Here is a 20,906-nt window from a genome sequence, read left to right on the forward strand (position 1 = left end):
AAGCTTCGACCTTGAAGTTGGAGGAGGTGTCCTTTAATCAAGATGTAAAGATTAGCTAATAGTTGATTTATCGATTAACGAAGATTATTAATTCAGTTACTTTGGGTGGTCTTAGTGTTTAGTAAAACAAACTACGATGTACCATTCAATAGTTGATCTTGTTGTCAACTATAACTGGATTGTACAAGGGTTACACTTACACGCTTTGAGCACAAACTGAATCATAAGGTTGAGAGATATATGTGTTACGGGCCAAGATCGCAGAGCGCACATGGGAAAGGTGGGATAGGCAAATGTTGCGTTCAAGGTGGTCGAGGCCCTTGGAGGATGCCTTGGCCAAGGTGGTTAAAGGCATGACACGAAAAACGTTGCCCCATGTCTAAGCCTTGATGGTCACAATGGTAGATAGGTGTTGGGTCGGGCCAGACAACATATGACCAGGCCATGCGCTATGCCAGGTTGCATTAGAATAAGGCCCATCGAGATAAAACAAATCGACAAATGGAGTCAGACGCAATGAAGGCAATCGTACTACGCATTCTCGTTGTGTAATTATCGTTAACCTACAGATCATGTTTGGCGCGTGAATAAAATATGATGACTAGGAATTGCATTCTATAATAGTGTTTCGTGCACACAAATGCACTAGAAACTACAACTCAAGGAGGAATGTCGTTTATATTCAGTAGAGGTTATCCGTTCAAAACTTTTATCAGATCTTTAAAATTCTTAAGTCCTTTGAAGTTTGGCGTTATTGGTTTCGACCTTTTTTTAAGAGCTTCAAAGTTTCGTGTTATTAGTTTAGACCTTTATTTAAGAATTTTAAAGTTTCGTGTTATTAGTTCGGTTCTCAAACCCAAAGAGGTGGCCTGATTTGCGGCTTTCTTTTCTTTGGAATCGAAATAATAGACAAAGTTAACCTATTTGAACCAGATACCTCACCCTAGTTAGGTATTGCAATTTCGAAGAATCAAATCACTAGATTGTTGTTAATTGTACGGAATTATTTTCCTGTCTGCCAAACACAGCCTTAGGGGTCCTCTTGTAACTACACATTATTATTGTTTGTTATGATATCGAGCCACCGGCACCTTTTCAGAACACCGGAGTCGCTGTTCTTCCCTCTCTCTTTTTCTCTCTCATCTTTCTTTTCACTTTAAAAATAATTTATTTAAATTTTATTTTATTTTATTAGATTTTTTAATCTAATAATTTTGAAAAACGAAAAGAGATCAATCAAAACAACAAAAAGGAACTGACAAAATAGTTAGAAAAATTTCAGCAGGGATTCAGCCAAGAGACAAGAGAGAGAGAGAGAGAGAACTCTCTTCTTGGTTGAATCTTCCTCTAGGGTTTTTCGTGTATTTCAGTTTCTAGGGTTTCTCTTCTTTTCTCTCTCTAGCTTTCCCTCTTTCTCTGTTGGTGTGAAAACGAGGGGAAGAAGAAGAAGAAGAGAGATCTATTAATGGCTTCACAAGGACAGGGAATCGACCCTGTCGTTCTTGACGATATCATAAATCGACTTTTGGAAGTACGATCGGCGAGACCTGGTAAACAAGTTCAGTTATCGGAATCTGAGATCCGGCAACTTTGTGTTGCTTCTAAAGATATCTTCCTTCAACAACCTAATTTATTAGAACTTGAAGCTCCTATCAAGATCTGTGGTACTTTTTCTTTCTTTTGGGTGTTTCATCATTTTCTTAAAATTTATTGAATGATTGTGCTTCTTGATTTGTCTATATTTTGTTTATAGGGTATGAAATTTTATTGTTAGATAATCTTCTTACTTTCATCTCTATTTAATTTATGATATTAAACTATGAACAAAAGTTCTGAACTTAGATCTTTTACTGTTTTCCAAGTCTTAACCTAGAGTCTTGTACTCATAGAAATAGTATGAAGTAACATCTAAGGTTTAGCATTTCAAGTCTTAACCTAGAGTCTTATGTGATTACTACGTACTGAACACTGAAAGGCAGTATGAAGATGGTTGTTAGTATATAAAATGGAATATGCAAGCAAAATAGAGAACACAAATTTTGTTTCATCATAAATGAAAGTTATGAAACTAGACATAGATTGTACATTTTACTAGTTAGACATTTAAGCTGATGCGGCATTATCGCGTAATGAAAGGTGTTATCGTTATGATATGGTTTTAACTCGTAAGAAGAACCTGACTTGTTAGCGTTTCAACAGTTCTAACAAGCGTAGAATTGGTAGCAAGTTATAGTACTTCTTACGTCTGTCAAAGATTAAGAAATTGCTTTTGATGAAACCTAGCTACTCAAATTATTTTCGCAACTCGGAATTCATTGTTTTAAAGGTTTTATATTGTCGCTTCAATATTCATTAGTTATCAACCTCTGTGATCATTAACATTAAGATGAGCATTTCAATCTTTTCTTTATCATGTCTTTTGTGATCAACACTGTATTATAGCTAACACAGGAAAAACTTAATATATATATATATATATATACATATCTATATAATGGAACACGGTAGTGAAATAGAGAATAGAAGTTTGGTTTGAACTTTGATCATAAACGAAACTAGACATATTTCCTACAGTTTAATAAGAGACACTTAAGGTGATGCAGCATTATCGTGTAAGGAAAAAAATGGTACCGTTTTTACTAATAGGACACATAAGAGACCCTAAATTACGACGAAGGAGAATATAGAGACTCTAAATGACTACAGCGTGATCATCTTAGTAGGAAACACCAGATAGGTGATTAAGAAGATCTTAGTGTCGAGGTTGGCAAAGGTGCTTGACACAATCATGTCACCACTCTAAGGGGCTTTTATATCGAAAAGACAAATTCCTCGATGGAGTCTTCTTAATGAATTGATTTTGTATTAAAGAGAAATAGAAGGGCATTACTATCAAAGTTTTGGAAAAAGCCTATGATAGAGTCAACCAACCGATCGTATAAATGTGGGCAATTATATAAATTAAAATTCATGACGGTGCATCTGAATGTGGGCTATTCTATATACAAAATCTATGTTAATGCATAAAAATGTGGGCAATTCTATACATAGAATCTATGTCGGTGCATCTAAATGTGGGTTTTCTATACACAAAATTTATGTGGTTGCATATAAATGTGGGCAGTTCTATACATAGAGTTCACTTTGTCAGACCCTGGTTGGCTATGTGCACAATGCTATGAAAAAAATGGGCTTTGGCTACAGATAGAGATCCTAGATACATGGGCATATAGCCTCAGCTTCCTTCTCAGCTATCATCAATGGATCCACAACGTAAGTCTTTTGTAGCTCGAGGGAACCATGCCATGGTGATCCAGTCTCCCTCATGTTTTTTCTCGTAATTGGTGAGATCGAGAGTCAGGTCGTCTCTAAGGCTGGGTGTTTAGGATGGATCACGGTAAAGTTAAAGAGGGAGCAACTTCCATCTCCCACCTGCAATTTGCAAATGATATTTTGCTCTTCCTAGACGCGAAGTAGTCACATGTGAGGAAAATGAAGACATACTTATGTGGTTTGAAATGATTTAAGGGATGAAGGTAAACTACAAAAGAAGTTGGTATATGGTGCAGGGACACAGAAAACTTGCAATATTTGGGTGCTCTGTAAAGTCCCTGCCGACTACGTATTTGGAACTTCCCTTGGGAAATAAATATAGAAACAAAGCATTTTGGGATCTTATCCTCGAATATATCGATAAAAATTAGCATCCTGGAAATCAAAATGCCTATCAAGGGTTGGCAAACTGTTTCTCATTAAAGTGGTCCTAGCAGCCCTGTCTCAATATCACCTTTGTCTCTTCTCTAACCCCATATGCGTCTTGAGAATACTTGATAAGGATATGGTGAATTTTTTCTAGGATGGTAACGGGGAAAGGAAGTGTATTTACGACCTTGGAACGTATATGCAAACCCGTCAAAGAAGGTAACTTAGGTATAAGAAATCAAAGGGGGGGATCAACCTAGCCTTACTAATGAAATAGATATGGAGATTTGAGTTAGAAATGAATCAACTGTGGAGGAGGATTATCCAAGTGAAAATATGGTATCTAGGCAAAAGGGAGCCACTTTAATTACGAAAAAAATCGCAAGGATGCTCGGTATGGCGCGAGATCATGAACCACTGGAACAAATGGAACACGATCATCAAAAGAAGGATTGGAGATAGAGTCAATTCTTTACTTCGGTTAGATACTTAGATATATGGCATTATGGACTTATGGTGTCAAACCCCACCTCTGAAGGACCTTTTTCCCAACTTACATAGTTTATCCTTGTACAAGGAGATGACTACTTTACACGCATGGCCATTGAAGAACAATAATAATAGTTGGAACATTCAATTGAGAACGGGCCTGAACGATTGGAAGGTGGAAGAACGTGTCAACCTTATGAATGTGCTTAACGAAATTTTAATTGTGGATTCAAGAGATAAGGTAATGCGGCTTGACAATGATCAGGAGTACCCAATCTCAGTCAATCAATGTTACAACTTATTGACACCAAACTGAACCAAGGCATAATGTCGAAGGAACTTTGAACAAGCTTACCCTAATTAGTCTCTTTCAGTATATGGGTTGTAGTATACTCAAACATCCTACAACAGATGCTCTGCTTAAAAAGGATTGCTAGGGCGTCGTTGCTGCCCTAGATGCAAAAGAAATGAAGAAGCTAATAATCACCTTGTGCTGCACAGAGAGAAGGCCTTAGCAATCTGTAATTTCTTCTTTACATCCACTAATGGCAGATGGGGGCATGGGCCATGCACCCTGGATTGGCTGAGTGCTTAATCCAATGGAGAAATCTAAACCTTCCTAAAAAAGGAATGGAGATTTGGTGTATTATCTCTCATGCGATAGTCTGGGTAATATGAAAAGACAGGAACAGCATAATCTACCGAGACAAGCATGCAAGGTCGCCCGAATGTTTAGGAGTCCCCAAGTAGAGTTAGAAGTTGGGGCCTTGTGTAACGCATGTTAAAAAGGAAACCTTGACAGTGTTTAAAGAGGATTCGAACCTTTGTCCACTTGCACATGATTTTAAACTCTTAACCACCCAGCTACAACTTCAAATCATATTATCAATTTGTTTAGAGTGTAATTATAATTATGAAAATGGTACAAAATCCAACCATAAGGCCCTTGATTATGTTGGAGCCCAAAGTGGCCGCTTTGAGCCCAGGGAGACCCTGCAAGCTTGGGGAACCTAAGGATATCATACTTAACATCTAGGCTACACTATTTCATTGGAGTAGATAATGCAATTGCTCTAGGAACCTTTTTTATCTACAAAAACTTCACCAGGTCCACCAGCTCCAACAACTTGTTAGGTAGCTAGTGTTTCAGACTTTTTGCGCTTGTCAAAGTTCAAGAAATAAATTATGATGAATGAAATGGATAACCTATTTAGATTTGGAATTCAACTTCAGTCGGAAAGTAGTAAAAAAATGAACACTGCTTAGATAAGAGACGAGTCTTGTAACTCTTGTTACATTCTCTTGTCCTCCAAATCTGAAGTGCTAGACTGCTACTTTCATAGGTTTAGCTTGAGTATATCTTTACTTAGAACCTTTGCTAGACTTTTTTTTGAACTGCTATGCAATTTCTGGGTATTTTCCTCATCTGTCTCAAAATAATCTTCTTGGGTTGCTAAACCTATTTTAACTAGGGTACATTTATATGATGTGTAAATAGGAAATACACTTAAAGTGAAATACTGGCTTTCTCTTTAATATATGGCTTACTATTTCAATAGACTTACCAAGAATTCATGGTTTGCTCTTTAATATCTTGGTAAGTGTTTTCGGGTTGCTGGAAAGTTTTTAACCTGGTGAGTGTTTGACAGGTGACATTCATGGGCAGTATGGTGATCTTCTGAGGCTGTTTGAATATGGGGGTTTGCCCCCCCAAGCCAATTATTTATTTTTAGGGGATTATGTGGATCGTGGTAAACAGAGTTTGGAAACAATATGCCTCCTACTTGCTTATAAAATCAAATACCCAGAAAACTTTTTCCTTCTAAGAGGAAACCATGAATGCGCTTCAATTAACCGGATATATGGATTTTATGATGAATGTAAGCGACGGTTTAATGTGAGACTCTGGAAAGCCTTTACAGATTGCTTTAATTGCCTTCCGGTGGCTGCTCTCATAGACGATAAGATATTATGTATGCATGGTGGTCTCTCCCCTGAATTAACAAACTTGGATCAGATTAGAAATATAACCCGTCCAATAGATGTTCCAGACACAGGTTTGCTTTGTGATTTGCTTTGGTCAGACCCGAGTAAAGATACTAAGGGGTGGGGAATGAACGACAGAGGAGTTTCATTCACCTTCGGCCCAGATGCAGTAGCAGAATTCTTAATGAAACAAGACCTAGACCTTGTTTGTCGTGCTCATCAGGTTATTTGCTTTGAATCAATGACACTTAAGACTTTCCTGTAATTTCTATCTTGGTCTGTTACATGTCATTTGTGCTATTTAAGACGAAGTTTCTTCTCTTTGTTGTTGTTCTAGGTAGTAGAGGATGGGTATGAATTCTTTGCTGAACGACAACTTGTGACGATATTCTCAGCCCCCAACTACTGTGGTGAATTTGATAATGCTGGTGCAATGATGAGCGTGGATGAAAGTTTAATGTGCTCTTTCCAAATTCTTAAGCCAGCAGAGAAGAAATTGAAGTTTATGATGTCAACAAAAATATGATGACTGCAATCCTTTGTATCCCTACTAAGGTCAATTCCGAATTATTACTTGTTTTTCTTTATCTTGTTGGTTTGGTTGCTATTATGAATGGATACTATTATATAAGGTGCAAACTCTCTGATTTCCTCTAATTCATAAAACATATCGCTGTTGACGTAAAAATTGTAGTTCAATCTCAATAGAACAACGCTTGGTGCCCGTTGGGAAAGATCCAATCTCTTATAGGTTTTGGTTAAAAGTCAATACTTTTTTAAGCTTGGCACCCTTTACAAATTCGTCCAAACCTTGCATATTATAAGCTAACATGGTGCAGGAAGTTTGGCCATTTAGCCATGAAACATCTACTTACCATATGTGTAATTTTGTGTCTTGTTGTCTATTCCACTCATTTCTTGCCCAATTTTGATCAATTTTTGTAGGCATGGAGATAACTTTTGAAGAATGTGAGTTCTTCAAGCATCTTCAAATAGGATTTAATCCTGTGGCTTTGGCGTAGTTGTTTAACCATCTTGAAATCTTATGTAGTTTTAAATCTTGGGAAGAATATTTATTAGGAAAGAGGAATTTCAATACCTTTAATTATGTTTGCAGGCTGCAATTTAAGTCTGATCTCTAAACTGCAGATATTCAAATACCCATGAATTATTTGTCCCTTTATTTATTTACTATATTCTTGTAAGGAAGCTTTGGTGGGCATGTACATATGCACATAGATTTCTTATTCTAGGGTAAAAAAGAAGGGTCGTAGATAGTCGGATGAGGCAGTGGTATGATTTTGAAATTCAGAGAAAGATTAATGGTTGACGGAGGAATCCAAGGTGTGGGAATTTTGGAATTGTGAAGTAATAAGATTTGTGGAGTACAGAATAACCGAAAGAGAGATGAGGTTTCCAAATGACCCAAAAACTACCACTATGAAAATCCTTATAACCTAGACGAGTATTAGAGGAGAGGAAGATTTAAAAGTTTCAGAGACAAAAACTACGACTGGATTAAGTGCTAACCGAGGAATGCCTTAAAGCTGTGAATTGTCGGGACATCCCCATATCACCACAGTTCTAGGAGGAGAGGAGTAAGAATCAGATTGCCCTGCAGTTGTTCCAGGTCAGCTGCCACCACCTTGCATTAATTTATAAGGTCGCAGTTTGAACGGGCGAGCACCTAATGGTAATTTTGATTTATCAGTTACCTAAGAAATTCATGATTAAGAATTTAGAGGTCTATTGCCAAATTTTTGCGGAGGTTTTTTGCAAAAAATATAGAAGTACAAAAAGTTTCACGGGGAAGAATAAACAAAAGATTTCAAATGATTTGAGCATGACAAATAGTAACCCTTCCATATTTGTGAAATCTTGGAAAAATTGTCAAACTTACAAACATTGTTTGCGAAAACCACAAATAATAATCCTAATGTGTGTCATGGTGGCCATGGTCAATGATAGTGGCGGTCGGAGATGGGAAAGAAATGAAGAAACTTCCTTGTCCTGAAAAATTAGACAAATCTCAAAATTTCTCTCCAAATTTTTTCCTTAAAAATTTTCTTGCTTTTCCACGACAGTTTTTTATAAAGGCTAGTATTTTATGCCCAAGACTGAACTTACAAGGATGAGTTAAATTGAAACTCCGACCAATTTTGCCAAAAAATTAATATTTCATTAGACTAGTGACTAACAACAGTAAAATATAAATTGCCACTAATTTTCTAAAAAAATTAAAATTTTCACTAGACTAATCATTAAAAGTATCTCTCAACAAAAAAAAATCATTAAAAGTATCTCTCAACAAAAAAAAATCATTAAAAGTAAAGGTAAAAATAGATGGAATTTCATGCCCCTCATATAATGTATATTTTATATTATATTCATGATGTATGTGGAAGCCGATTTCAAGCACAGCTTCTATCTCTCTCTGTACGATATTTGGGTTAAATCAGACCTTCGATTTCAGATCCAGTCCCTTTTCATGAAAGAGTACCAAGGTTGTTTCACAAATTCACAAGAAATCAACCATTCAAATTGAAAAACAAATGAACAGAAATCATTCTAATGGAAAATATCCATAAAACAAAGGGGGTTTGACGATATTCAAAAAGCAACATTTATTCCAAAAGAAAATAACTATTCAATCCAGATGAATGTGAAAATTCGTCCTAAGGAACTAGTCAACTACTATATCTTATCCAGATTTTTTCATAATTTAATCATCTATATTTTAGATTGTAGTTAGGGTTAAGAGAAAAATACCCTGAACTAGTAATCCCATCTTATTGACACCCACTCAATCTAGCCCAATCCACAAACTGCATTCCTCCATATATATTGTTGGCGAAACGAACCCCAACAGTAAATGCTAATGCCACTGGAGGAACTTGTTTTGCCATTGGAGATGCTTCGACCAACCGTTCCAGTCCATTTACAATCTGGTATCTTGTGTTGGATGAAACCGCCAAAAATACACCTGAAAGATATTACATTAATGTGAGATTAAATTCTCCAATTACGCCATTAGATAGTCTTTTTCAGCCTTATTAGATGAACTGAACCATGCAAGTTTTGGGTGCCCTAGAACTTATTAATTAAGTAGAGATTATATGTATTCTCCCAAAAAAAAAAAATAAAGAAGCGAAAGAAAAATATAGTTCATCAATTTTAGTTGAGTATAAGATTAACATATAGAAACATGACAGTAGAAGAGTAGATCTATGACATACCCCAAAGAGCTGCACTTTTCACAAGAGGTGGGATGGGTATATCTTCTTCTGACTTGTTTATGCTCCTGATCATTATCAAAAGATATTATAAATCATGAGCCTTCCAAGCAAAGCATGTTAGAACTTAGAAAAGTAAACAAGCTCAAAATCTTAGCAGGTTGGGCATTTAGATAAGACTAACATCAAATTATATTTTATCGGAAACATCATGTAGTGTTCGATTTGAAAGTACAGCAAAATCTCTACACTCTTAAGCTCTACGATTTTGGATGTGATGTTATTATATGTTTCTTGTTGTGTTTTGTCTTGGATATAAATTACATAACTCTGACAAAAGTATGGCACTATTATCTGATAACAATTGTGCAGCACTCAGATACAAAACAGAGATGGATAAAACAACTTCAAAATGTATAGAAATTATACTACCTAAAAGTGACATTTAAATCTTACCCCAAAATGCCATTAAATATTGTTAAATTTCATGAATAGAAAATGAGGGCAGACAGGTGTTTTTCATTTTTCTTGAATGCTTTTGTCAGCGGCTTGAGATGGCATAAATACTAGTAACTATATGACATCTTCCCCAAGGATATGGCTATAAGTTCAACCCTAATCCGAATAGCAAGAAGAATCAAGTTCGTGAACATAGAAATAAAATAACAAAAAAAGTAAAAGAAAAAAGTTATTGGGCATGCAAGAGAGAGGTGTACCGCTTGGCAGTCATGATCGCATTCGCAATGCCTTGGCCAATCAGACCACAACTGAACCCAACTGATCCATACATAATACCCTGGTTCAAAAAGTAGTAAATCAATTTTTGCAGATCAAAGGAAAATGATACACACTTACACTAGATAGCCTTGTAATAAAAGAAATGTTCACCTTATAGAAGTATGTCGCAAGCCGTTGCTGAGCTGAAAACCGACATCCTGGCCTTTCAGCTTCAAACACACTACATCGGCAAAAAGAGATAGGAATTAAAGAAATGTTACACAAATATCTGAGAAGCAAATTAAAATGTCAAGGTCATCAATATACGAGTATGGCGACCAAATCTGCAAATTATGATGATATATACGAGCATGACAACCAAATTGGCAAACTATGATGATATTTTCTAATGGAAAACAAATTTGAATAGATATCCTCATTCACCTGCTAGGTAGAGCATTATAAGCATGTTGCATGCGCCCAAAGATTCCTTTTGATACAGTTGGCTGTCCAAAGCGAACATAGGGTGCTAAAAGACCAACCAAAGCAACGTCGACAACCACACCAACCAAAAGATCTGCCACATACAACTCAAATTCTGCCCAAAAGTCCTTTCCCCTCTTCTGAACTTCGGCGAACGTTGCACAACAAGAATCAATAACTACCTGCAGCGCGAACAGATGGTAAGAAGTTTCACACCAGAGGTCAAAGCAGTTTGAGGACACAAGTATAGGAAAACCTTCATTAGTGGTACATGTGGTTCCTAACCCTTAATTTAGGGTTTTTTCCTTCAAGTAAGATCCCTTTTTTACATTTACTTATTCAGAGCAAGAAAGAATTAGATGTTCATACACACTAGTACGCAACCAAATCATGGATTCCTATGAGAACACAGCGACGTTGCTAATCACCTTCTTAAAACCATTGAGACCCTGTTCTCTTGTGCAAGACTCCACAAATCCTATGGATATACCTCCCTTCATTATGCATTTCTTCTTAACTATTAACCACATTTTGCTATTTGGTATAAGTGATAAATCATTGGACTGGATGACTAAGATTCTACACATGCTTACAGTCTAAATCTTCCGCATTAAAACACATATCAACTTGAAATGAAAGCTTTAGATAACTAAACTCCACAGAAATTCATATATTAAATTTACTTCAAGTTTAACAGAGAAAGACTAAAACAGTAGAAGTTGACAAACCTCGGTTCCAACTTTGAAAAGGAAAGCAGGATCAGCAAGCATTCGGTTACGGAGCAAAGAACATGATCTCATTGCAGCACCTAAAGGCCAAACTGAACCCTAAAACCAAAACACGAAAATACATCAAAGTTTTATAGAGAGTCAAATGAAAAACCCAGAATGTAAGACAAAATCAAAATCAAAACTTGCCTGCAAATCCAAGTATCTAAGAAGAATGACTTCGCGAATTCCGACAGTTTTAGCAGCCTCAAGCATATCAGAAGGAAGACTTGCTCCTCTTTTTTCTGCTTCTTTGATCACCTCTTCGAATTTCAGTATCGGTCCAAACTCCTTTCCTTCATGATCACCATCTTCATGATCCCCGCCGCCGCCGCCGCCGCCGCCACCACCACCACCTGATCCAAACTTCCCATTCCCATCATCACCACCATTATCAGAAGCTGGAGTAAAATTAATATCAGAAACTCCATTTTCCTTTACAGAAACTAAATCATCTCCTTCCCGCGTAACTGTAATCTCGGCGGATTCAGTAGTTTCCGCTTCGGTATTCGGCTGCAACGTACTCCTAATGACAAATCTTTGCTTTTCATTCTTTGCTACAAACCTAATTCTATTATTGTACCTAGATGAAGTGAATAAAGCCCTAATTTCAACTTCAACACGAGGTTTTAATTGCTTCGTTGAATCAAATTCATTTGAGAAATTAACAGAACTTGATAATCTAAAACTAGATGAAGAAATCGCCATACTTTTGTCCTTTTTGATCTACTAATAATAAATGCTCTCAAACTCTCCAATTAAAAGTTAGAGAGAGAAATCTTCTGACTTTCTCTCTCTAAAGGGGAAAGGATGATTTGATCCTTCCAATTACTCCTAAAACCTAAAAATGAAACAGAGAAAATGAGAGTGGAGGAAGCGAAATCGAATCTCTGTTTCTTCAATTTGGCTGTCACTATTCTTGTTTCATTTTTATGGGTTCAGCTGCACGTGCGACAAGGGTTTTACTCAAACGCGATAATCCATTTTAGGGTGTGTTTGGATCAACATTCGTTTCATTTGTCTATAGCTTAGTATAAGACTTTGAGTTCTTTGGGATTTCTAACTATAAAATTTGAAATGGTTGTATTTTCGACCAGAAGCCACAAAATTTAGAAATCCAAACATGTGCATGTTCTTCGCCAACGCTGCTTGCCCACCTTTACTATTTTTTTTTTTTTTTTACGAAATAAACTTAAATTAAAGCAACAAAGCATTACAAGGTCTCTAGTGTAAACCAGAAATAAAAGAAGGTAAAGTATTCTAAATATTCCTATGTTCATTTCTACGACCCCATTTCGCGAGTGCATCCGCCTGAGCATTGTAGTTTCTACGAACAAAGGTGAAGATTATACTAGTGAATTTGTCTTTGAGTGGAGTGGTCGAGGTATTATTAATCCTCTCTATCATTTGTTTCGAGTTTTGTTTATTAGTGGAGAAACAATTTTCGCACCTAGCTTTCCAAATGAACCATAGTATTTTTACATATAAAGTGATAGTTTCGTCGTCTAAGGTTTTTCATTGTTGTATCCATTGATTAACTGTAGTTAGTTGATTCGTTCAAACCTGAAAATGGAACCAAATGGCTTTCGCAAAAGTACAATGAAGCATTGCATGATCTATGGTTTCGTCCTCATTACAGATGATACAGGAGGAGTAGTTTCCAATATATTTACCTATTTTTGCTTTAACTAGTAGACTGTTCGTACAACATTTCCAAAGGAATAGTTTGATGCGAGGTATCGTATTCATGTTCCAGATAAAAAAACCAATCGTTCTGGTCCTGCATTTGGTTAGCACTTCCTGTCCTCAGAAAATTATACATAGATTTAATTGAAAAATTACCTGATTTTGTCAGCGTTCATATCGGTCTATCCTCTTGATTTGCCTGTAGATTTATGCTAAGAATAGAGCTGCAGATTTCACTATTAAAACAATTATTTATAACATTTATATTTCAGTTATTATTGGTAATTAGTTGTGCTACCCATTCCAGGTTCGTTCCGCTTTGATTAGTGATGGGAGGGGGATGATTGGGGATCCAGAAGTCCTTCCAGATATTAATATTATGACCATTGTTGATATCCCAGAAGACCAGGCCCTCCATCTGATTGAACTGTTTAGTGATGGATTTCCAGGACCAAGATTGGTTAGCTTTAGGGGGAGTGGGTTTATGAGATTTGTGGAAATACTTACCTTTGAGCACTTTAACCCACACCGCTTGGGGATTGTTGATCAGGCGCCAATTAATCTTGTTGAGAAAAGCGTGATTATCAAGAGAGGGGAGACGAAAACCCAGTCCTCCAAGTTTGTGAGGCTTGCAAATGGCTGACCAGTTAATAGTGTGGAAGGTTTTGGATTTTCCCCACCAGAAAGTCCTTTGAAGAGACTCAATGTTGGTGCAAATGCCTTTGAAAATGGCAAAGCACTGCATTTGGTAATGGGGAACGACCGCTGCTATGGTGGTGAGCACCACCGAACGACCAGCTTGAGAGAGGAGATTAATTGAAACTACAAAAATAATTAATAAAATTAGATATGACGTGTCACATTTACTACTTTAGTTTGTCGGTAAAATAAACTTCCAACTATTCTATTTTGGTGGTCAAAGTTTCTTCAAACTTGGAACTACAAAAATAATTAATAAAAATTAAATATGACGTGTCACATGAAAAAAAAATGTCAGTGGCATATTTTATAATTGTTCTAATTGGGTCGTATGAAATTTTTTTGGATCAATTTAGATCGGTCTGATTTTGTGGCATAGGAGAAATGTAGCCTTTGTCCACCAGAGTTGACTGCAATTTGTTACAAATTTTCGCACTAAAAACTAATCATTTTCACTACCATCACTATCTCTCTCATTCTCATTTTATCCCTTTCTCTCTTCAATTTTTTTTGTATCCGGTTTCTTTCAGTCTATGTTCTGACGGAGAGGGGCCGAAATCCCAAACCAAAGAGACGGATAGAGAGAAACACAGTTGGTGGCGTGGTCAGAAGTGGTGGTGCTGTTGAAGATCACGAAGATAAAGATTAGAGACTAAAGTACAAATAAATTAGCTTTGGATGGGTCATCTCACAGTGTCTGCATTCCTCGGAAAATCAACCTCTACTTTCCCCGAAAGTTATGGCCTTTAAATAAGGTGTGACATGTTTATGTTACACCTTATAATGCCTAAGAGACCAATAACTCAATAATATAATGTCTTTCGACAAAAAAAATCAATAATATAATGTCAACTATGGAGATAGAAAACAATAGAACATATATATATTTACATATTAACATAGCTCTGAATAAAGAAATTGAAATGTCATAGCACTTCTTACCAAACACACATAATTATATTTTCAAAGTACTATCTTTTTCTTTTATCTCTTATGAGCAACAAGGAAAAAAATTGATGGCCATGAATTCCATTTCTCATCCTGCACAAGAACTCTGTATTTTGTCAAAATCAACTGAGCAACTTCTTCCTCCGGGTCATGCAAACAGAAGCAATGTGGGACTGATCCGGTCTTAGGTAGAAAATATTCACAATATATACAGCTATAGACATTATTCTTATTCATCCCGCTCTGGTATGAAAATTGAGAAGCTTTACCTGTTATGATCTTTACTAGCTTCGTCTGTTTTTAAGAATGTCAATGTAAGTTTGAAGTCGAATCCTATCTGAATTAGTGAGAGAAAAAGGAGGTTTGATAGGAAGTGAGGGTGCTTCCTCCAAAAGGAAAAGAAGCAACTCTACCGCCCTTGAGTATCGACACTCCGCTCCTTTTGTATCACCGATCAACTCATTACCCTGCCAAACGTATAAAGATGTATCTTTATCTTAGTATAATGGCTTTCTTACCTGATTCATACTTAAGATCAACAAACTAAAATACAAATAAGCGGAAAGTTCGGTAGTGTTTGTTTTATCTCTAAGTCAGATCTGAAATCTGACTTGAGGTCTGGATTGACTTAAGTTCGATTTCGGACTCTTCATTTTTGGCAAAGTTGATTGTCGAAGTTAAAAGTACTTCAAAAACCACACTTCAGTAGGAAACTTTTATTACGGTAAACATATGGGCCTAAGTAAGAAAAACAGTTTCATCCGATTATTTTTAAGTATTACTGCTCTAATGCTAATGAAAGTTCATGTGGTAAGGAGAGAGACACTCACAGCACCACGTCTGCCCAAAGCAAGGGAAGATTGGAATATAGTCTCCATAGCGTCTGGCATTTCGGAACTTCCTGCAATCGTAATGACATAAATGGCTTGTACTAATAAGTGAAGGGATTGATTCAAATTTCCGGATAAGCAAGAGAAGAAAAATAGGTTACTTGTCCAAGGAATTATTACGAACCAAAGCAGGTGTTAAGTTTGTAGGCGTCCAACTCAAAATCAAATGTATTTCATAAAAAAAAAAAACTCAAAATCAAATGACGGTGAGTGGAGATGACCTAGATATTATATTCTTAGTTATAAGAGTAACTTTTGTCCACGTGGGACCATTCTCACTTGCCCTCTCATGTGTGGCATTCTTTCGGGATTACCAGATGCCTTTTTGTTGGATGACATGGAGCACGTCTGACCATTGGGCCTATCATGTATGTTCCTAACTCATGTTAAATTTATAGGCATCCAACTCAAAATCAATTGACAGTGAGAGGAGAGGACCTAGATATTGAAGTTTTGGCCTGGAGTTACCTTTGTCCATGTACGACAATTCTCACAGGACTCGTGTTCAAAGTTCAGCTGATAGCTTGACTATATAAAGATTGAAGGTAAAAGTACCTTCATTTGGATCAAGAGCCATAGATAGTTCCTCGGCGAACCCAACTTCAAGCAGAAACTCCTCCTGAATCTGGGAGCAGACATCCATCGGCCCTGGAGTCACCTCTTGATCCGGTCTTTCTTCAAGGGCCGAAGAAGCAGCATGCTTCTTGCATATATCCATTGCTTGATTCCAAATCGCCAGAACGACCAGATGAATTGAGAAAGCTTCTAGCTGCCGCCTTTCCTCAACCTTTATATGTAGTTTTTTGGTTTAAAACAATGTTACAGCAGTTTCTATAGGAAATATAGGAATACATTTTGTAAAATATACTAAGATTTACCTTCTCGTTTACTAGTCCCTTGATGGCTGATGCAAATCGCTGTAATGATCTGATTCTTGTTAGATAATGACTTGAAGACTGCTCCAAAGGATCTCTCGTATCCATGGATACTGGCGAGGTTTCTGACGGAGTAGAGCTCGGACTTTCTAAGGTTCCAAATCCACAAAGATTAATCACTGATGCACAAGGAATTGACACTAGTGCACTGATCTGATTAATAGATGGCATCGGGAAGCCTTCTGATTGGCATGATGGATCATGTAGACCAGACACACCAATGGACGCGAAAGAATCCACCACTGAAGGATTAGGCACAAAGACGTAACCCAGCTCAATGAGCTCTAACGAATCCACAACTGTAGTGTCGATGAAAGCAAGATAATAAAACTGAATACTAATTAGAAGACATTATGAGAAATCTTGAGAAAATGATGGCGATATGATAAGCAGATATGCAATAGCACCTCCGAGGCCCTTCAGTGGTCTTTGATCCGAAGTTGTGATGGGTTCTTTCAGCACTATCTGACTACTGCATCAATATTATAATGGAGAGGGTGAGGATGTAAGTGAGGACCAGATCATGAAGACCAAAAATTATAGTTATGCTAACCTGAGTGGTTCTTCTGGTTGGGTTTCAAAAAGAAATGGATGCTTAAAAAACTCTTCAAATGTTAACCGCTCCTCTGCATACATGTATTTTTGAAGAAAGGAAGGAAAGAACGATATATAAGAAATAAAAACCCATGCTAAAATATTAGGATACCCCTAAAGGAAGTAGAGAATCTAGGGGTTCTTTTCTTTCTTTCAACTGATTGGATAAAAGTATTATGTTTCCCCATCTTGCATACTTCACAGAACTAGGTCTAGCAAACAATAAGGGCTCAGCATTTCACTTGTCTTCGAAAATATAAGCCTAGTGGATCAAGGCACTTCCTGACTAATGAAGGTTGCTGATATTGTGTTCAGGGATGAGGCTGATCTAACAGCTGATCAGATGGCCAAAGGCGTAAACGTCCCACCTAAGATGGCATCTAGAGAAATCAAAACTTTTCAACCATTAAGCTCTCTAACTTTGACATTGCCACCCACATGAACTAAGATGGAAATTTCTTTGCCACCCATGCTTGGTGAAGTTCTGCTGCAAACTTGCACTAAACAAAACCTAGTCTTATGTGCTATTTAACTAGTTAGTCCTAAATTGTATTCTGTTTCTGTGATGATAAATCAAGGATCCTGAGTACAAGTTTAACAGTAATAACTAATAGATGATTAAAGAGAAGGAAAACTCAAAAATAGAACCACAAGTACCTGGGATAGGGCGTAACAATTTCTGACATAAATCTATACAATGAGAGCTCAAATCCTTATTATTTGGAGGAAAACGCAACTCCTTTGACTTCAATATGTTTTCCAGCAACTGCATACAGGATGAATGAGACTTATCAGGTGAAGCCGTGAAGGCAACCATCACAAAGAATGAACCTTTAGTAAAAATAGTAAATATTTAGAGAGAAAAATGAAAGAAACTATAGAACCTCTTGGGGATTATTTCCAGTAAAAGGAGTATTCCCAGTTACAAGCTGAAATAAGATAGCACCAACGCTCCAGAGATCTGCCTGTGTATTCAGTTTTAGGTAAAGAGCAGAATGCTTTCAGGAAGAAAAGGGGCTGTGGATCAAGTGTCACCTTTGCATCGTATTTATGGAATTGCATTATCTCTGGAGCCATATAGAGAGGAGAACCACACATAGTTTCTGCTAAATCTCTTTCTTCTAGCAATCTGCCAAAAACGAAAAACTACACTGCTTGAAATTTAAGCCGAGAGATTGGTAAAAGGATATTTTCTTCTTCAGTATCTCAAAGTTACTAAACAAAAATAAATCAAACAAGATCTAAACTGAGCCATGACACTGGAACATTGGGTCAATGATTTGGCATTGCATTCGATGAGAAAACTATGTTGTCAAACAACACCACATCTCTGGAAGACTCTATTTTATATTATCTGTGTCCTGCTAGTCAATTTTAACGCCTGTTTGAAGGATAGTTGAAAGTTTAGGTGTTCAGACAGTTCAGTAATATACCCTATAATATACTAACATATGATTTTATATTTATTTGACTCATTTATGCCCAACATATATCACAGAGCCATGTAGGAGACGTGTGACTAATGTGGGCATACCCAAATCACCCCCTCAATTTCAGACTCATAACCCGGCAAGTTAATGTGAAGAATCTAAGGAAATAGGCTGTCTCAGTTTATGTCTACTAGGGTCCACTCAATGATTCTCTGGGCTCCAGTACCTCCCAGCTCCTTTCTTTACGCAGTTCTTTTATCCCATCAGTTATGGCTCTATCATATAGATGTTTGTAATTGTTTTATCTAAAACAATATATTTTACCTTGCAAAGCCAAAATCGGCGATTTTCAGTATGCACTGGTCGTCATTTGAAGAAAGGAGGAGATTCTGTCCACAAATTATAGTTATCAGAAATTATAGAATAGAGTACTTGCATATAATAAGAAGAGTGTCAAAAATCAAAATGCTAAACCCACATTTTATTCTAATAACTCAAAGAGAAAGAAAAAAAACCTGTGGCTTTAAATCTCGATGTATAAGATTGTTTTCCCAGAGGATTTGTAGACCAGACGCTGTCAAGGAAACAGAACATAAACAATGTTAACATATTGAACTCGTGGAATTATCTTGGCGGAATATAAGAGACATAACAAGAAAGAAGAAAAATATTCCTAATGCATTTATAATTGAGTACCTAATTGTTGCATGAAGTCCTTAGCCGTTGCTTCTGAAACTCTTTCATGACTTTGGATATATTTAGAGAGATCTCCACCTCCACAATACTCTAATACGATATTTATTGTTTTTGGACCCTACATGATACCAACATCACAAATCAAACATGTAGGTCAAATTTAATGCACCTTAAACCTTTAAATTGAATTTGAAAAGAAGAGCAGGAAATTAAAAAGTAAGCATAAGCTTTTTCACTTGGAATTGTATCATTTTCTCCCCCACAGACCACCACTATCACTCTGACCACCACCCCGCCAGGTCCATTCCAACCACCACCATACTACTTCCATTCCGACCACCACCACCACACTACTTCCATTCCGACCACCACCACCACCACAACGCGACCCTATGAAATTATTACTTGGGGATATATTTGTCGCGCAGGAATGAGAAGAAGATTACCAGGACCCCAAACCCAGGAATCTAGGCGAATTGTCGATTCCATTTTTCTTTTGAAATCGTCAATCAAATAACCTATGGACAAAATCAATCTCTACTAATCCTATTTCTAACCAAACAAAACATCAATCTCTACTAATCTCTCTTATTGTGTACATGCAAGGTATTGATACATAGAAGCAATTCTAGCACCTAAACTACAATTCGACATGAAAACCACAATCAATGAAACTACAATCCTAAACTACTAAGCAGAAACTCGTCTATTGAAACAAATTTAGAAATTGGACCAAGTAATCGGAAAAGCTAAAAAAATCAAATAGAGGAAATAGATTTGAATACCACGATGGTTTCATACAAACGAATAATATTAGGATGTTTAATCCTCTTAAGAATATCAATCTCCGATAAAAGATTCTCCTGCAATTTCTTGTTTAACCTAGCCGTCGCGATTTCCTTAATCGCAACCTCAAATCCATGAACTCGATGAATTGCTAACCACACAGTTGAAAAAGATCCCCATCCAATTTGATACTTGACAATATAATCTCCACAAATCCAAGCTCTGTTCATTGATTGAGCCATCCACCCCAATTAAAACCTAGAAAATCAGTTTGAGTCCATAACTTGAAGCTTCAAATAGAAGAAAACAAAATTTTGGATTGTTAGATAATTTCAGGGGGAAAAGAACGAAAATATTATTTAATATATATATAATGAAATTAACCAAATTAGTAAAGAGATTAGATGATGATTACCATTAGTATAGTGAATATTTGATTAGATAGTAGAGATTGGTGATTAAGAAATTATATTGGATTGTTTTAAGAGAAAGAGAGGTAAAGTAGATAATAATACAAGTTATATGGTCAAGGTATTTGGTCAAGTCAATTACTTGTCTGAGAGTGTTTAAGTTTCAATCTCAATTCAAGAAAGATTAGATACTATACATCAACACTTGAAAAAAAAAAATAGATACATCAAATTCAACTTAGAATTTTGATCTTACTTTTTGTGGATCTTGAGAGCTCATAAATTTCAGATAGAGAATTGTATGTAAATATGAAAGAGATTTTGAGATAGAAACTGTTATCCTTTACTACGAAAGGAGTGATTGCAGATAGTTGTAGAAGTAAAACTGAAAATGACGCAGTATTTTTGTCTGTTCAATTACACGAAACATCAATTTCATAAAATATTTAACCTTG

At 36.5% G+C, this 20,906-nt stretch overlaps 3 protein-coding genes across 5 annotated transcripts; 1 reads left to right on the forward strand and 2 right to left on the reverse strand.

Moving 5' to 3' along the window:
- The first annotated feature begins 1,050 nt into the window (after positions 1–1,050).
- Positions 1,051–7,360, forward strand: LOC147565504 (serine/threonine-protein phosphatase PP1 isozyme 4). The gene is made up of 4 exons (XM_086651987.1): positions 1,051–1,664; positions 5,841–6,400; positions 6,515–6,732; positions 7,123–7,360. The coding sequence occupies exons 1-3, from the start codon at positions 1,466–1,468 to the stop codon at positions 6,701–6,703; spliced, it is 948 nt and encodes a 315-aa protein (XP_086508113.1). The 5' UTR covers positions 1,051–1,465; the 3' UTR covers positions 6,704–6,732; positions 7,123–7,360.
- A 1,358-nt stretch (positions 7,361–8,718) lies between these two features.
- Positions 8,719–14,042, reverse strand: LOC147565505 (protein RETICULATA, chloroplastic-like). Of its 2 annotated transcripts, XM_086651992.1 has the most exons (8): positions 13,931–14,042; positions 11,528–12,284; positions 11,339–11,437; positions 10,572–10,792; positions 10,299–10,368; positions 10,127–10,206; positions 9,414–9,478; positions 8,719–9,160 (listed from the first exon to the last, which is right to left on the reverse strand). In XM_086651992.1, the coding sequence occupies exons 2-8, from the start codon at positions 12,083–12,085 to the stop codon at positions 8,967–8,969; spliced, it is 1,287 nt and encodes a 428-aa protein (XP_086508118.1). In that variant the 5' UTR covers positions 12,086–12,284; positions 13,931–14,042; the 3' UTR covers positions 8,719–8,966. The 2 variants fall into 2 exon arrangements, with proteins under 2 accessions (XP_086508118.1, XP_086508117.1); XM_086651991.1 differs by lacking the exon at positions 13,931–14,042 and having other exon boundaries at positions 11,528–12,383.
- Positions 14,043–14,623: 581 nt separating this feature from the next.
- Positions 14,624–20,524, reverse strand: LOC147565506 (serine/threonine-protein kinase ATG1c-like). Of its 2 annotated transcripts, XM_086651989.1 has the most exons (14): positions 20,457–20,524; positions 20,041–20,331; positions 19,256–19,373; positions 19,075–19,133; positions 18,884–18,948; positions 18,165–18,258; positions 18,014–18,094; positions 17,787–17,895; positions 17,089–17,161; positions 16,943–17,007; positions 16,479–16,834; positions 16,156–16,387; positions 15,541–15,611; positions 14,624–15,177 (listed from the first exon to the last, which is right to left on the reverse strand). In XM_086651989.1, exons 2-14 carry the CDS (start codon positions 20,281–20,283, stop codon positions 14,995–14,997), a joined length of 1,749 nt encoding a protein of 582 aa, XP_086508115.1. In that variant the 5' UTR covers positions 20,284–20,331; positions 20,457–20,524; the 3' UTR covers positions 14,624–14,994. The 2 variants fall into 2 exon arrangements, with proteins under 2 accessions (XP_086508115.1, XP_086508114.1); XM_086651988.1 differs by lacking the exon at positions 20,457–20,524 and having other exon boundaries at positions 20,041–20,434.
- Between the last annotated feature and the right edge of the window lie 382 nt (positions 20,525–20,906).

This window comes from Eschscholzia californica, unplaced genomic scaffold (genome assembly GCF_041429995.1).
Source record: "Eschscholzia californica isolate CP2 unplaced genomic scaffold, dmEscCali1.0.p SCAF_1, whole genome shotgun sequence".
Taxonomy (NCBI): domain Eukaryota; kingdom Viridiplantae; phylum Streptophyta; class Magnoliopsida; order Ranunculales; family Papaveraceae; genus Eschscholzia; species Eschscholzia californica.

Excerpts from the sequence above, each read along its gene's own strand:
- LOC147565504 (XM_086651987.1), top strand. The coding sequence starts at position 1,466 with ATGGCTTCACAAGGACAGGGAATCGACCCTGTCGTTCTTGACGATATC. Across the intron at positions 1,665-5,840 it reads AGCTCCTATCAAGATCTGTG|GTGACATTCATGGGCAGTAT; the intron begins GTACTTTTTCTT and ends AGTGTTTGACAG. Across the intron at positions 6,401-6,514 it reads TTGTTTGTCGTGCTCATCAG|GTAGTAGAGGATGGGTATGA; the intron begins GTTATTTGCTTT and ends TTGTTGTTCTAG.
- LOC147565505 (XM_086651992.1), bottom strand. The coding sequence starts at position 12,085 with ATGGCGATTTCTTCATCTAGTTTTAGATTATCAAGTTCTGTTAATTTC. Across the intron at positions 10,369-10,571 it reads TATAATGCTCTACCTAGCAG|TGTGTTTGAAGCTGAAAGGC; the intron begins GTGAATGAGGAT and ends TTGCCGATGTAG. Across the intron at positions 10,207-10,298 it reads TTGCGACATACTTCTATAAG|GGTATTATGTATGGATCAGT; the intron begins GTGAACATTTCT and ends TTTTTGAACCAG.
- LOC147565506 (XM_086651989.1), bottom strand. The coding sequence starts at position 20,283 with ATGGCTCAATCAATGAACAGAGCTTGGATTTGTGGAGATTATATTGTC. Across the intron at positions 19,374-20,040 it reads GTTTGTATGAAACCATCGTG|GGTCCAAAAACAATAAATAT; the intron begins GTATTCAAATCT and ends GGTATCATGTAG. Across the intron at positions 15,178-15,540 it reads CTTTGGGCAGACGTGGTGCT|GGTAATGAGTTGATCGGTGA; the intron begins GTGAGTGTCTCT and ends TACGTTTGGCAG.